General features: G+C 43.7%; 1 protein-coding gene across 2 annotated transcripts in view; it reads right to left on the bottom strand.

Annotated features, from left to right (window-relative positions):
- The window catches only part of KIAA0232 (KIAA0232 ortholog), a 397277-nt gene that overhangs the window by 351219 nt on the left and 30718 nt on the right, over positions 1–15340 (bottom strand). For both annotated transcript variants that reach the window (XM_078678507.1, XM_078678506.1), the window contains exon 2: positions 14590–15076. In XM_078678507.1, coding sequence (XP_078534633.1) covers positions 14590–14814 — 225 coding nt within the window. In that variant the 5' untranslated portion in view covers positions 14815–15076. The remainder of the gene's footprint in view (positions 1–14589; positions 15077–15340) is intronic.

The raw sequence follows: 15340 nt of genomic DNA, 5'->3' as shown, positions 1-15340 counted from the left end.
ACATTAAGCGCTGCGAGGCCTCAGGGCAGTTATGCGCTATACAAATGCAATTTTTCATTTCATCTCCTCCTTCCCATGAAAACATCCTTTTATGGATCAGGTAAAATGTAGGGAGCTGGCTCTTTATGGGATATAGCAATAATCTGATAGACTGTGTAAAGAGTCCTGGGGTTCCCTTACTAGTGGATAGGGGCTTGATATGCAATTCTAAAGTGCTCTATTAGGCCGTAGTGTGGTAGAGCAGCCTTAAGCTTCACACAGAGGAGTGCCAGACATTTGCAAATACACGCAATGATTAATAAATTACAACAAAACTCAAGAAGGTGATTTACACCAATTTGTAAAAATAGCAAGTATCTTTATGTACGTTTAGGCCCCAGAGAAAAATAGTTCAGGTAAGTATGTTTTCAAATATAAATTCTTTTCACTTTAAAAAGTGAATACTTTGTCCAATTTATGAGTTCTGCAATGTTATCATATGGAAGGAAAAACAAGTTCCGCAAACAGGTACGGTACTTCGGCTAACAAGGTCAATCTCCAGGAGTTAAAGTGAGTGGTGGGCAAGGTTCAAGGCAGCACAAGCAGTACAGGGACACAAGGGCAGCCGATTGCAGGGTGCAAAACTTCATCGGGCGCCCAATAGGTTTCAATGGAGATTGGTCACTGTGGAAAGTGACTGCAGGCTCTGGCTAGGAAGACAGTTGGGCTGAACCAGCAAGTGGGCTGAAGGCATGCAATGCTTGGGGACAGAGGGACGCATTTGGTCCACTTCTCCATGGCTCAGGGGCGACAAGTGCAGAGGTGTCTTTCGGCGTCGGGTTTTCTTACCAGGAGCTGTTGCGGTAGAGGAGACCTGCGTGCAGAGGTTGCAGACGACATCGGGGAGTACAGGAGGGGTGAACCCAAGATCGACTCCGGCTCTGGAGGGCTGGGGAACCTTGTAGGCACCATTGGCCCACTTCAGCTCGGGCCAGTGGTGTTCATAGGAGGCCTTGGACTTCATTGAAGGCAGGCAGTCCTGCAGGAGTTTTGGAGGCATACAGCTGAAGGACAAGACGTCTCTGGCGCAGAGTAGACCGAGAACAGCAAACAGGTCAGAGAAGCTGGGGTCAAGTCATGTGCTCTCTTCAGTCTTTTTTTTTTTTTTTTTTTTCCAAGACCTTTATTGCACACAAAAATCAAGACACAGTTGAATGCCTACAACCTCTGGGGCCGGCCTCAAACATTTCAGTGAGAAAGAGGGAATGTGGAAGTTTACACAGCCATTTAGCCGGCATCCCTGAGGCCCGGCGGCAACCATTCCTATCGTGTATCCTTACTGTGGCAATCATGTCGGAAGGCATAAAGGTCCGCTTTTAACCGTTGAACCAAACAGTACCAAACAACAAGAGCACAGCCGTCAATTAAAACCACAAAGCGTTCCCATAGGGTAAGTAGACTTATATCCATCATCGAATCATCATAACAATAGTGACGCAGTCCAGGACTCCTCCCGGCTCCTCCCTCTCCTACAATATGCAGAGGACCATCAAAGCTGCAGATCTCATCAGCACACATTCCCTCAGCAACATTCTAAACCTCAATCCGACAATCCCTCATCCAAATCCTCTCTCGGTGGTTCACAGATGTCTCCTCTGTATACGTTCCACGCTCCCCAGATCAGACCCCATTTCTTGGGGCAACCCCTCCGGACAAACACCGCCTTCTCTGCCACCATTGCGCCATCCATATCATTGCACCAGTCTCTCAGTTTGGGCACTACAGGTGACCCCCACAGTTTAGCCACATTGCGCTTCGCAACCATCAGGCCCAACACCACCCAATCCTGCTGTCGGTGGGTCAAGTCCGTAGCCTCCCATACGTTCAGCAAGCAGCAGCGCGGGTCTAACCGCATGGAAACATTCACAGTCTGTGAGATAGTGCGTAGCACCGCTGTCCAATACCCTGCCAGCCTCCCGCAATCCCAAATGGTGTGGTAGAACGTCCCCCTTTCTCCGCACCCGCGGAGGCAATACTCCTGATCAGCCTTTCCTATCTTGAACAGAACCGTCCTGGTATAGTATGTACGGTGGCGGACTTTCAGTTGCACCAGCTTAAGTCTGGAGGGACTCTTCAGTCTTTTTAGGTCGAGGACCGTAGGCTGCGCTTGAGCAGTCTCGGTCCGAGATTGAATGTTTCTTTGTATGGGGGCTTGAACCCACCCCTCTTCTCCATTGGCTGGCTTCCTAAACGGAGGCCAGCCATTGGAGGAGAGGGGCATCACTCCGTTCAAGCCACGTCTTTCTCAGATTCAGGGGCGTGTTTTCTTTCTCTCCTCTTCCCATTGGCTGGAATTTTACATTCCAGCCAATGGGAAGAGGAGAGAACGAAAACCACCCCCCCCCCCCCCGAATCCCAAAATGACCGTGCGTTTCTCCGAGGCATTTCTGCCTCGCCCCGGAGAAACGTGGTCGTGTGTAGCGCTCCTCTCTTGCCGTCTCTTTCCAGCTCTCCTGTACCTCCTTTCCCTGTCCTTCTCACCCTGCCCGCTCCCTTTTCCTTACTATTACCCTCCTTCTGCCCGCCTTTACTGCCCCCTTCAGCCGCCTTGTTTGTCTCTTTTCTATGTTACTTGCGGCACCTACTCTACATACAGGAAAAGCTGCAACGTCTGACCGATAATCCGGTCACCGTTAACACTCATTGATTAGGATCTCGGCTCTCGACGTCATTTCTGGTAGGTGAGGCCGCGTTTCCGGGCGCAATTTCGGGCTGCGCTCGGGGGCGGTCGCGCCATGTCCGGGCACTTCGATGCAGAGGACTGTGATGCTTGGTACTGGGGGCGACAGACCCGGGTCGAGGCAGTGGCCCTTTTGCAAGGCCAGCGCCATGGGACGTTCCTGGTCTGCGACTCGGCCACAATCCCCGGGGACTACGTGCTCTCTGTGTCAGAACACTCGCGAGTGTCCCACTACATCATCAACAGGGGGAGTAAGTGCTGCTGGGAATGAAGGGAACGGTTCGTGGAGTCTCTGGGTGCCTATCGGAAGCAGCTGCATGAGCTCTATCAATTCTAATGCAACTTTATATGCATTTACATAAGGAGGGAGCTCTGGTGGTTGGAACTAGAATGGAAAGTTTGATTGGGAGGGGAAAGCTAGTCTAGGCGCTTGAGTGTATGGGTGAGTTCAACTTATGGATGTTCATATCTGGGGCACACTGAGGTCTCTGCAGTTTTAAGGTAGTGCAAACTCCCCAAAGTGCAAGGGAAACGAGCGTATTCAGCCTACATGCTTATTCGGTTATCTTTATAATAATTTCGTGTGATAGGGGTGTACACAGGTGTAAAATATTGACAGCGCCGAAGGAAGTGAATTGTGTTTGTGAGAGAGTAAAACGAAGGGGCGCGATGAGAGGCAAACAAGTGAATGTAGGAGTACTCTAAAATGAGTGGTGAAGGAGGATATTTTGTATGAGAGTACAGATATGAGATACCAAAACAATGAGCGAAAAGTGTCTTACAGTGAGAGCGTTCTGGTCTATTACCGCCTGATATTCTTTCATACAGCAGAAGGGTTTATTCTAGCCTGCTCCCTAGGGCTATAGTGTATGTTGAAGGCCCTGATCTGCGGTACGGGCTTGTAACGGTTATAACAACAGGCATAACCTTCGGAAGCTGGCTATAATAAAACCTACTAGAGCGTTCTCTCCCCACTAAGGGTAGAATGTTTTAAAATAAAAAGCGAGAAACATGCAAACATTGGAATGTTGGAGCAGATACTTATACCAGCCAGTATAAGTCCAGAGCTACTCCATTATCTTCTTTTGAGCTCTCTACGTCCAACGTTATTATGGTCCTTATTGAAATAGCGAGGAAATTACAATGTCGAGATGTGAACTATAAATTTATCATAGCTAGTGGTCACAGTTTCTTAAACATCTATTGGACGAGGTACTGCGTGACAGTTTTGCTTGGAATTGTGCCCCTGCTGCATTCGGTTTGCCTGATACAAATGGCTTAATCTGCCAGCATAGTGTGTAGACCACAAAACACGCATCTGGTAGGATAGAACTGCCGATTCTTCTCTTTTATGGTGTTTCGTTGTGCTTGCTCCCCTGCCCCCTCAATGCTTGTGCTTGCTCCCCTGCCCCCTCGTTGCTTGTGCTTGCTGTCCTGCCCCCTCGTCACTTGTGCTTGCTCCCCTGCCCCCTCGTCGCTTGTGCTTGCTCCCCTGCCCCCTCGTCGCTTGTGCTTGCTCCCCTGCCCCCCCTCGTCGCTTGTGCTTGCTGTCCTGCCCCCCCACCTCGTCGGTTGTGCTTGCTGTCCTGCCCACCCCTCGTTGCTTGTGCTTGCTGTCCTGTCCCCTCGTTGCTTGTGCTTGCTGTTCTGTACCGTCGTTGCTTGTGCTTGCTGTCCTGCCCCCTCGTTTGTTGCGCTTGCTCTCCTGCCCTGCAATTGGCATTGTAAATGATAATGCCATTTATTTATGTTTTAAAAACAAAAACATAAATAAAAATAATGTCATGAGCAATGCCAATAGCTAACTTTAAGAATGCAGAGACCATTGCATTGTAAATGCTTGTTTGCTTTTGCGACTCTTCCTGTCCTTTTTAGGTCTCGTCTGGCGGTAGGAAATTTTGTGAGGTTTGATCTGCCAATTTTACTAGAAGGAATTGCAAGTGATGCAACGTTTATACCAGTACTCATCATTGCAATTAATACGTGCAAACACAAGTTTGTGCATGAATCAGAATTTACCGTCTCACTAGTACCCGGTACCTTAGTACGTATAAACAGCGATATATAACAAATTGGTATGCAGATTCCATAAGTGAAGTCTGAAGTATGAAAGCAGTGCAGTATATGACAGAAATTTCGGATGTCATTTTCCAGTGCGGTTTATTACTGCATTATCACAATTTCATTTGATACTACACTATACAATATCGCATTTCCCCTCTGTGTAACAGTTTCAGGAAGCAGAGCCACACATGGATCAGTAGAAGAGGTGAAACGAAGACATGCGCATTGGAAAAAGCACTGGCATAGCTAATAGGTCTTGCTTTTGGGACCTTATTAGTATTAAGTTATGCAGCACAATATCCCTGGTGCACCAACATTACTGTTGCATGGTTAAGCACTTATAAGGTCCCAAAGGCAAGACCTATTGGCTATGCCAATGCTTGTTCTTTTAGGTCATCAGGATCTGCTTCTCTGTTGTCAGGGGCTCCCCTAAATACAGAATTTAAGGGTGTTAGGAGAGTGAAGGGTAGTAGTCAATGGGCTAATGACCCTAGGGGTCACCACGCCCCCTATAGGACTACTTCCAATGGGAAGTGGGCATAACCCCGTCCCAGAATTCGTAGGTGTGCCATCACTAAGATGGACCTTTGAAAAATCGTGTTCACCTCTTAGTAGCCCACCTTAGGGGTAGTACTAGTCTGGAGGGGACATGCCTGCCTGACGAGTTAATTTTCCCGCCTGTCAATGTGCCAAGGGTTCATCAGACAGGTGTGGGAGGGGGTGGGAAGGACGGGACACTTCCTCTCCTGTGACGGGAACCAGATTCGCATTCCAAAGGCAGCAGCTTTTTTGAAGCTTGCGAGCTCAGGGAGGCTAATCAGCGGATCATCCTGTGGGAGGGGGTGTTACGCCCTCTTCCTGGACAGGCCTTTGTTCTGGGCCTCCTGAGATCAAAGGCTCTCACCCTAGGAGGTTAGAACATTGTCTCAGGTGGCAGGCTGGCAGCACCCAGTCAGCAAGCACACCAGCTGCTGGTAGGTTCTCAGGGGGTACCTCTAAGGTTTCATCTGGGTTCACGTATTGATAAATCCAACACTGGCAACAGCGTGGGTTTACCAATATGAGATGTTTGATACCAATCATCCCCATTTTCAGTGAAGCCATCATGTGGGCTGGGAACTCGTTTTCACCAGTGTCCAAAAAAGGTTTTAAAATTGTTACTTGTACTTACAGTAATCTGACTGGCCAGCACAGGGGACTTATCTGCTCATGCAGGTATTCCCGCACATGTCATAAGCACCCTGCCTTAGGGCTGTCCGGCCTGCAGTAGGAGTGACTTACAAATATTACATGCAGTGTTAGTGACATGGCACACAGGGTCATGTCATGTTTTCACTTTTGTCTGCACCAAGACATGCAGCCTGAAATGGCAGTCTTTCACCTGCTTGTAGGGTGATCCCTTAGGGTGGTAATACTCATGCTACAGCCCTTAGGGACCCTCTTTAGTAGCTCAGGCACTAGGTACCATTTACTAGATACTTACAGAGGGTTCTAAAGATTTTGCCAATTGGGGGGAAAATGTGTATGTTTTGGAAAAGAGCTCTGGCACTGGGGACTTGGTTAGCAGTAATGCAGTGCACTTTCAGTCGAAATCAAATCATGTACCAGGCAAAAAGTGGGGTAACCATGTCAAAAAGGGATAAGTCCCACATAAATGCAGTGAACCAATTGGACAGCATGACCAAGAGGTGAAAAGGGAAGGGCATACACAACCGCGGTAGCAAGGGGATTGCAAAAATAAATGGAAGTTAAGCAAAAAGGGTAGTAAGTGTAAGACAAGCAATGGCATAGCCAATACAGGGCTCGAAAAATGTACTCGCCCACTCGCATTTTCGAGTTGATTTCCTCCAGGGCGAGCCAGTATTCAGGTCTACTTGACCGGCTTGGCGAGTGAGCTCTGCTGCTGTTCTAATCCGAGTTGAGTGCAGTGCCAGTACGAGGCTCTGGGGGGCAGCAGGGGGAAATATTTGAGAATGTGACTAAAACTGTGTGAAAGCAAAGGTGTTCATTGGCTGATTGCAACACGGCTCGAAATACTGAGGCTTAGTTGCATTCAACCAATCAGATGGCAGCTAAGTTGTGCTCTCCTTCATTGATCTAAAAATATAGGCATGTTTAAAGGCTTCTCATTGGCTGATTGACAAGCCACGGCGGGGTATACAGTTTGAGAAACTCGTAAACTGCCTTTGCCAGCCCCTGTCTGGGTGTTTTCTATCGCAGAAAAATATTTATGTTGGCAGCGAACTGGCTGGGCACAGTAGAAATGAGAATACTAGCGTGGTGTACAGCAGCCTGGTAAATAACATCTAATATCTCAGGGAAGCTGGTGGCATGCTTGACTTCTAGCCCACCCCGAAAGATTTCCTGCCTCACATCACCAAAACAACGTGCGCAGCTACTGTCGTCCTCGGGACACTGTTCAGCAGCAGGTACGTGCAATCTGTTTTACATAGTATTAAGGAACAAAAAATGTCCTCCAGTCACCCTTGACGCACCTGGGCTGCGTGTGTTGGGGGCAAGGTGTGCTGCCAGAGAGGGAGGGTGTCAAGAGACAAGTGGACAGGACTGCCGATGAGTACGGTATATATTTTACCCACTAACTTGCAAGAGGCAGTTTTCAGCGTCGACTCTCTTTACTTCAGCAAATCTCCTAGGGCATGTCATGGGTATTTTCATCGCAGTGCATGTACAATTGTGTCTGCAGTGGGGCGTAGCTACTACTAGAGCAGCAGTTGGGGACCCAGAACTCTGAGGGGCCGATTGAACCTCCCAATGCTGTGTTTTGCGCCACCCTCAACACCTGTCTGAGGATGCTTTTTCCTTGCTTGAACCAGGGTCACGGCATCCTTGCTAGGTACTGCTTGCATACATTTCTTAATTATGTAATGCCATAAAATACATTCCGGAAATCAGTATTGTTTAAAAAAAACATTAGTTACATATGTCATATACATGCAGTAGTTATGACCAAGTAACACTGCCTGTGTATGGTAATTTATCACACTAATTTTGAGTCTGTCTAGTTCATCTTGTGAGGCGTGGACCCGCAGTTTCTGTTTATTCTTAATTTATTTGTTTGAAGATGCAAATTTGATTTGACGATAAATGTTAAAGGGCAAATAGGGCATATGCTGATGAAGAAACACAGGGCTTTCTGCTGAACATTTCTGTAATCACGATGTCATCATTGGCGCTCCTTTCCCTGCTTTGCATCAGCATGCTGCACTCTTCTGTTTATTTTACATTCTCTTTTATAATTCTCGCCAGTTCCTCAAGACTAGCTCTGGCCTGTTCATCAAAATACCCAGGATACCGTCCCGGGTGAGCTCCATCTTCACAGAGCCATTGGCAAACGGACCCACACTAAGATGATGTGGGAGTGGGAGTTGACCTCCAAGAACATTTCTGAAAACAAATTGAGACTGAACATTGCATTTTACAGGATTTTCCTAAATATTCTGGCTGAGAAATATAGCTTTTACAAACAGTACTTAAGGGGAGTTAATTCAATAATTTAAAGTCTGGGCCCACTAACTACGAGCTACATTTTTTCACAGCAGTAATTTTTACATGTGTTTATATTAAAGGTTTATGCGCAATATAAAATGCTCCAGGCACAGTGGGCAAACATTTTTGCCGCAAGAAACACTACACCCTTCTTATAGAATAAACTCCATTTTAAAAGTGGTCATTAAAATTCCTATTGTTGGAGAAGAAACACCTGTAGATACTGTCCTGCAACAGACTGCCAAATACTGTTCCTGTGTCAGATAAAAACACAACTATTAGCAAGAAAATGCAAGAACACCAGAACTGGCACTATTATATGTTAGGGTGATGAATCATATGCCAGGATAGCTTCTATAGCTGGATGATGTTCCTAACTTCTAATGTGAATAAAATGGCATGAGGGTGGTGTTCAGGCCTTCAGGGTTGCTGCTGCTAGTAGTATGCTACTATCCCTCTCAAGCCAAATAATTAACTAACATGTCCACCATGTCCAGTAACATATTATCCTACAGACTCCTTGGCATGGCATGCCTAGGGCATTGGTGTTCTTTGACTGCGCACCAGGGTTTTAGTCACGCCATGGTGTTGAGACACACTAGTCTCATATGAACTTCAATAGCCACAGATGATGCTACTTCATTGACAATGCTGCAACATATCTACTCGTATTACTCATTGGCTACTTGATTGGCCAAAGTATATGCAACTCCTGCTCGGTTATTTACTTTGTTTTCTTAATAATGCTATAATATGTATAGATAAAACCAGTTTGTGGGTCGAGTGTATTGCTGTTAGGTCGAGTAGATAATTTTACTCACTAGACCTGCAGGTCTAGTAATATTTTTAAGATTTTTCGAGCCCTGCAATAGGTAGGAAAGTGAATTTCTTAGCAGTTTACAATGGTAAGCATGAGGACTGTGTTGTTAGATTAACATAGAAGAATAGCTTTCTTGATTGAGTGTGAACTGAACCACAGAGCACAGCTAGCAACAAAACAAGCATTGCCATAGCCAATAGGTCTTGCTTTTGGGACCTTATAAGTATTTAGTTATGCAGCACAATATCCTTGTTGCAACAACATCAACTGTTGCATGGCTAAACACTTATAAGGTCCCAAAGGCGAGATCTATTGGATATGCTAATGCTAGTTTTGTTGCTAGCTGTAGATTCAGGCAGGGGGAAGCCCAGCACCTCCTTAATATGACTAAAAACTTCTTTCCAGAGCAGGGTCGGGAGCGGACAGGCCCACCAAATGTGAATGAAGTCACCAGATGCAATCAAACACCTCCAGCACAAGGGGGTTGTCAGGGAACATTTTGTGTAGCCGGGCAGGCGTGAAGTACCTTTGCGTCATCAGCTACGATCCTCCTGGGCCTTAAACCTGACAACTTAAAAGCGCTCACCCGCAGCGACTGGACTATAGCACTACACATGCTTGTGGCAGCTAAGCAACTCATAGCGCTATATTGGAAAAAGAGACACCCCCGATTGCTGCTTGGTTTGAGCGCCTGTGGCATGTAATAGCTATGGAACTTTTCACAGCACAATTGCAATCACGTGATACTCGCTTCAACCCTGTCTGGCTCCCCTTAGTCCAATATCTCTGTAAAATAAAACAAGCGCGATATTTACCCTCCAAGCTTAGAGCGCTGCGACTCTTTGAGGATGCCATACTCCCGTCAGACCCCGATAGACTTATTACGCAATTAGACCGAGCATGCATCGTAGATTAAAGCACCATTTCTTACAGAAAATGTATTTGGCAAAAACACAATCACTTGCACAATGCAACAATTCTCCACCAGTAGTGTAGAAGCACCACTGCTGCTAAACTGTAATGAATAATGAATGCAAACAGCCCCGAGTTTGATGCGATACATGTGAAAAGAAAAGAAAAAATGAAGACAGGTTGCAGGCAGACCTCTTACTTTTTGAGATACTACACTTGACCTTAGCCAAAAGCCGAGCAGCAATACAGACTTTATGCTTTTTCATAGCTGGATACCGGACTATTTCATAGTAGGCATCTGAATGGTGTCTTCAACCTCCATTCAATTGGATAACCGATGCAGTTAATTGCTTAGTCTTAGGTAATGAACCATTATGGAGTAAATGGTTAGGAATATTATTCACACTGTCTCGTTGACTGGAAAATTGTGGGGACCTATTTTCTTGTTTTTAGAGCCCTTTTCTGACCCAGGAGTAAACCTCAACAACATGGGGGAGAGGATGTGGGCTAAAGCAGTTGACCTCCATCCTGATGAAACTGATTTGAGTCTCAGCAGGGACGCTCTGTGATCTTGGGCAAATCACTTTACTTCCCTGTGCCTACCAAAATGAATGTGTCCGTCTAACGTAACTGGTGCTCATGTAAAGCGTTCTAATACCATTGGGTCGAGTTTGCGCTATATAAGAAACAAAACAAAAAAAATACATCAGACATATAATGAAAAGTGTAACTGAAAAATATTGCTCCTCATGAAACAGTTATAAGTTTAGTGCTAAAGAAAGGTTAATGGCTCACTTCCTTCCTTTAGAAGAATGGTGTGGGTCTCTGTAATGAGTAATTGTTCAGAAATTGAATAAACTCATGGCAGTATGCTCAAACAAGGGGTGCTTCAACTGCATGTTTAGACACACTGTGAAGCAACAGGAGAAAGTAAACTGAGCTGGTTAACCAAGAAAGTCCTCCCTCAACCTCTAGGAGAAGGTGTTTTTTTAGTAGCAAGTAAACTTCATGGATTAAACAACGGATTAGATGTAGACAGATGTGTGTGACACAGTTAGTGGGGTTATGGAAAAGGTGTCATGTGTGGAAATGTGCATTGCAACATGATTCTGTAGTCGTATGCTTGAGCAATGTGCGACAAGCAAGCCTGCACCTACAGATTAATGCAAGCACCATTTATTTTAAAACAAATGACAGATGTCACTTTGATAGCTAAATAAATCAAATATATTATTTTAAGTGTGTGAATGCGCTTGTGTAGGAGTGCCCTACAGCATTTGGCAGCCACCAAGCATTCCCCAAAAAGTAAAAGTAAAAAAAAAAAATGAATAACCATGAAGGGTGAAAAGGCAACAGAGGAGTAGGTGTGGGTGGAATCAAACAGGAGTTAGTGGGGTACGAGGGAGCAATGGGTAAATACGAAAATACGAAATCGTTTTTAAGTAATCGGTATCAAACAACAGCTGCCTCACAAAGTAAAACTAAATTATTGCATTTGAAGAACCACGAGGGGCAGGTGCGCAACAGATGAGGTCTAGCCAGCCTTCAATGCCCTTTCAATATTTTCTCTCAATGTGAATGGGCTCACCCATTACTTAAACAGGAAAACGGTACTGTCATTTCTAGGAACCAAAAGCCTGGATATAGCCTTTCTGCAGGAGACACTTAGCACCGGTACCATATTAGAAGTTGAGGTGGGAATGAGTTGGTAAAGTATACTAAACAAGTAGACCCCACAAATCTTAAAACAAAAACCTTGTCAGCAACTTTCTAGACAGGTGTGGGGAAAAATATATATATTTCTTTTTAAGTGGCAACACTGGGGACGGGTTTTGCTCATAATGCATTGAACATTAGAAATAAACTGGTTAAATATTTTCAACAAATGAAGCAGACGTTGAATTGAAAGAAATAACTTTTTCAAGTTGTCAATGCTGTCTGGATGTGATGCTAAACCATGTAGCTAGCTTTACATAACAAGGAAAAATACTGTTATGCCAGAAGCAAAAGGGACTATATGAAACAGAAGGATAAATATTTTAAACATAACCTAGGAGTTAACAGACTGAATACCTGCCTCTGAGAAAGTGAATGTAAGGTACCACGTGAACAAAGCTACAGAGTGAGAAATGTCAGAGACAGAGGGCTTGGTGGTTTGGAGGGAAACCCATAGCAGGAGGACAAGAGAGAACACTAAATTGAAGCATGACAAACAAAACAGCTAAGTGTTCCAGACTGGGGAGAGCAGAGTTACGTACCTGGAAAGTGAGAACATTTAAGTTTTGGGGAGCAGGAATAATCCCTGCCCAGAATGCAAGCAAGTTAAGTGAGGAAGGCGAAATGAAGTGAGAGGACCAAAAAGGTTAAAAGTTAACCCCTCCCCCATGCCCCCCCCCCCCCAAGGAAACCTAAGTTTAAAGTAAGACTTATGAACTGGGATTCTTAAGCAAAACTACAGACTGGCTATGTAAATTAACAGTACGAGGAAAAGACTCATGAAAAAGGGATAAGCCATAAGGAGGTTAATTCTGTGCATGAATATTAATTAACCTGTTTATCATAGCACACAGCCAGTCACTGCGCCTGTCACTGCATCGGTCTTTGGCCAGTTGAAACTGTCCCAATCCAGTTTTTTTTTGTATGGTAGTGTTAAATCAGTCCGTCGGTTAAGAATAATGAATGCCGCTTCGATCTAAAATACAATCCACTCATATTATTTCTTTTTTTTTTAAATGTGAGAGTAAAGCAACTATCCTACAAATACATAACATTTTCTCTTATATCAACCACCCTTGGCACTTCATACAAGGATTTATGTTCGGCAAGCTGTAGACCCGCTCCTGCACAGTGCTTTATTTGAGCCGGTGGTTTCCAGTGTTCGTCACTGGCACTTAATTCTCAACATCGACGCTTATGACAGTCTGCCACAAGGTGGGGCTGTCTGTCTAATTTACAGATTAGCACAACAACCGTTATATATTAATTCAACATATATTAAAAATGGTTTATACCTACTGACTTGCGATATTGTTGAAGTGTGTTCCCCTGGGCTCCTACTGGACCATCAACTAATATGGCAATGCTGTATTTAAGATCATTTTTGCTTAAGATGTCAATGTAATGTCTTAATTGCTTCTATTTGTTTCTAATAAAAATTGTTAAAATAAAAAAAAAGGTTAATACCTTCTGCCTCACCAATTCTTATAGCTTTCGGGACATGGAGTCGTCTGAATTATATCACTGGCAGGAGTGGGATGCTCTGTAGTTGTGTTGGTACTGTCATTAACAGAGTTGGCAGGGGCAATGGGTAGTGCAAGTTGCATTGGGATCCTGATGAGGGCCCCTGGCATTTTTTGTTGTTTACATATTAAGCACTGACCATACCCATGGTGTACAGGTATTATTGTTAGTAGATTAAATCTCTACATAAAAGGGAGCAGGAAATTGCACTTGGAACCCCTGCAGTTTAATGATTTCTGAAAAAAGATATTAGTTTGGTTTATATTTAAATGGGTTCTGGCAAAACACTTCAGTACATTCTATATAAAAAAAAATCTTGAATCTTCCATACGACTGCCACTGCTAACACAGTAGGCAGGGGCAATGGGTAGTGCAAGTTGCATTGGGATCCTGATGAGGGCCCCTGGCATTTTTTGTTGTTTACATATTAAGCACTGACCATACCCATGGTGTACAGGTATTATTGTTAGTAGATTAAATCTCTACATAAAAGGGAGCAGGAAATTGCACTTGGAACCCCTGCAGTTTAATGATTTCTGAAAAAAGATATTAGTTTGGTTTATATTTAAATGGGTTCTGGCAAATCACTTCAGTACATTCTATACAAAAAAATCTTGAATCTTCCATACGACTGCCACTGCTAACAGTATACACCATAGGTCTATAATTGCTTTACAAACTGAATGAATTGTTGTATTGATCGGATAGAAGATTCCAGATATTTTTTGTATATGAATTTATTTGAAAGTATACTATGAACATGTTGCTTAGGACACTCCGAATCAAACTACTTAAAGAAGAAAGAAAATCATTCTCAACTAATGTGGAATATGAACGCATAATCAGCACACCTCGTTTTGAATGTCTGAGATACTTGTTAAGAGGCATGAACTTTATTCAGCGAACGAGAAACTAATAGAAAATGTCCCACTGCAATAAAGACCAAGAGAATACTTAAATTAATTACTACCCAATAACTAATATTTTGCTTTACACTACCCATGGAATATGCTCAACTATAAAAATCTGAGAAGATTACACTGATTTATTGCATAACACTAAATCTACTTGTGTCTGTTTCTATAAACTTGACTAACTCTTAATACTGTGTCTGCACTGAATTTAAAAAAAACAAATTCTCAATTATTCTTTAGTTTTCTTCCTTACTGTTCAAAGTGGATAATTAAAGCTTCAAAACATCTTAAAGCCAAAAAAATTAAGAAACAGGAAACATTACTCTTTGTTAAGCATGTAAACATTCTTCTATCAAAAACAACGCAAAAGGCAAACAAATAGTTTCACTTAGTAACAAATATAATTTCATTACCTGTTCCTGCAGATCGTAGTCATAGTTATCATGCAGCAGAAGACTTAGGATATATCTAGTGTATATCATTGCATCAATACCACACTTCTCCAGCTCTTGTCCTAGCCAGGACTGCACTGGGTCCAGAGCATGAAGCACAGACATTTCAGAAACAGATACAGGGCTTGGATAAGAGCTCACAGAGCCATCAGATGGTAAACCTTCAATCGTGCCGACAGGGTGCATCAATCTAAGTGGTTGGCATCCTTAAAAGATGAAGCATTTTCCACTGGATTCCGTCAATCTATGGAGGATCATTTCCCTCCAGAGTGTTGGAGAGCCTTTATTCCCAGGGTAATCATTTATATTTGCTGGCAGTCTGTCGTCTTGAGACAAACTTCACTCTTCAGGCATGGCCAGTAAGTAAACTTATAATAGAGTGCACATGTAGATGTGATTTTCTATCTAAAGTTCACATTAAGACCAAACATAACCTCTCCAGCAGTACCTGTAAGGTGAGAAAGAAAAGTAAACGTTTTCATCCAGAAATATAAACATTAAAATGTAATGCGAGGCAGATACAATAGATTTTTACACCTTTATATCAATATTTGTGCTTTTGGTCACTGAACAATCACACCAGTATTGCCAGATTTCTAATGTACCAAAAGAAGACTATAGAATTAAACTAGAAAAATCAGACTGAAGACCAACCACATCTTCTATTACATTTTTTGCAAGTAAAATGCAGACCAAGGCTGCTTTTCACAAA

This window comes from Lissotriton helveticus, chromosome 2_2 (assembly GCF_964261635.1).
Source record: "Lissotriton helveticus chromosome 2_2, aLisHel1.1, whole genome shotgun sequence".
Taxonomy (NCBI): domain Eukaryota; kingdom Metazoa; phylum Chordata; class Amphibia; order Caudata; family Salamandridae; genus Lissotriton; species Lissotriton helveticus.
This window is presented reverse-complemented; position numbering and strand designations above follow the sequence as displayed.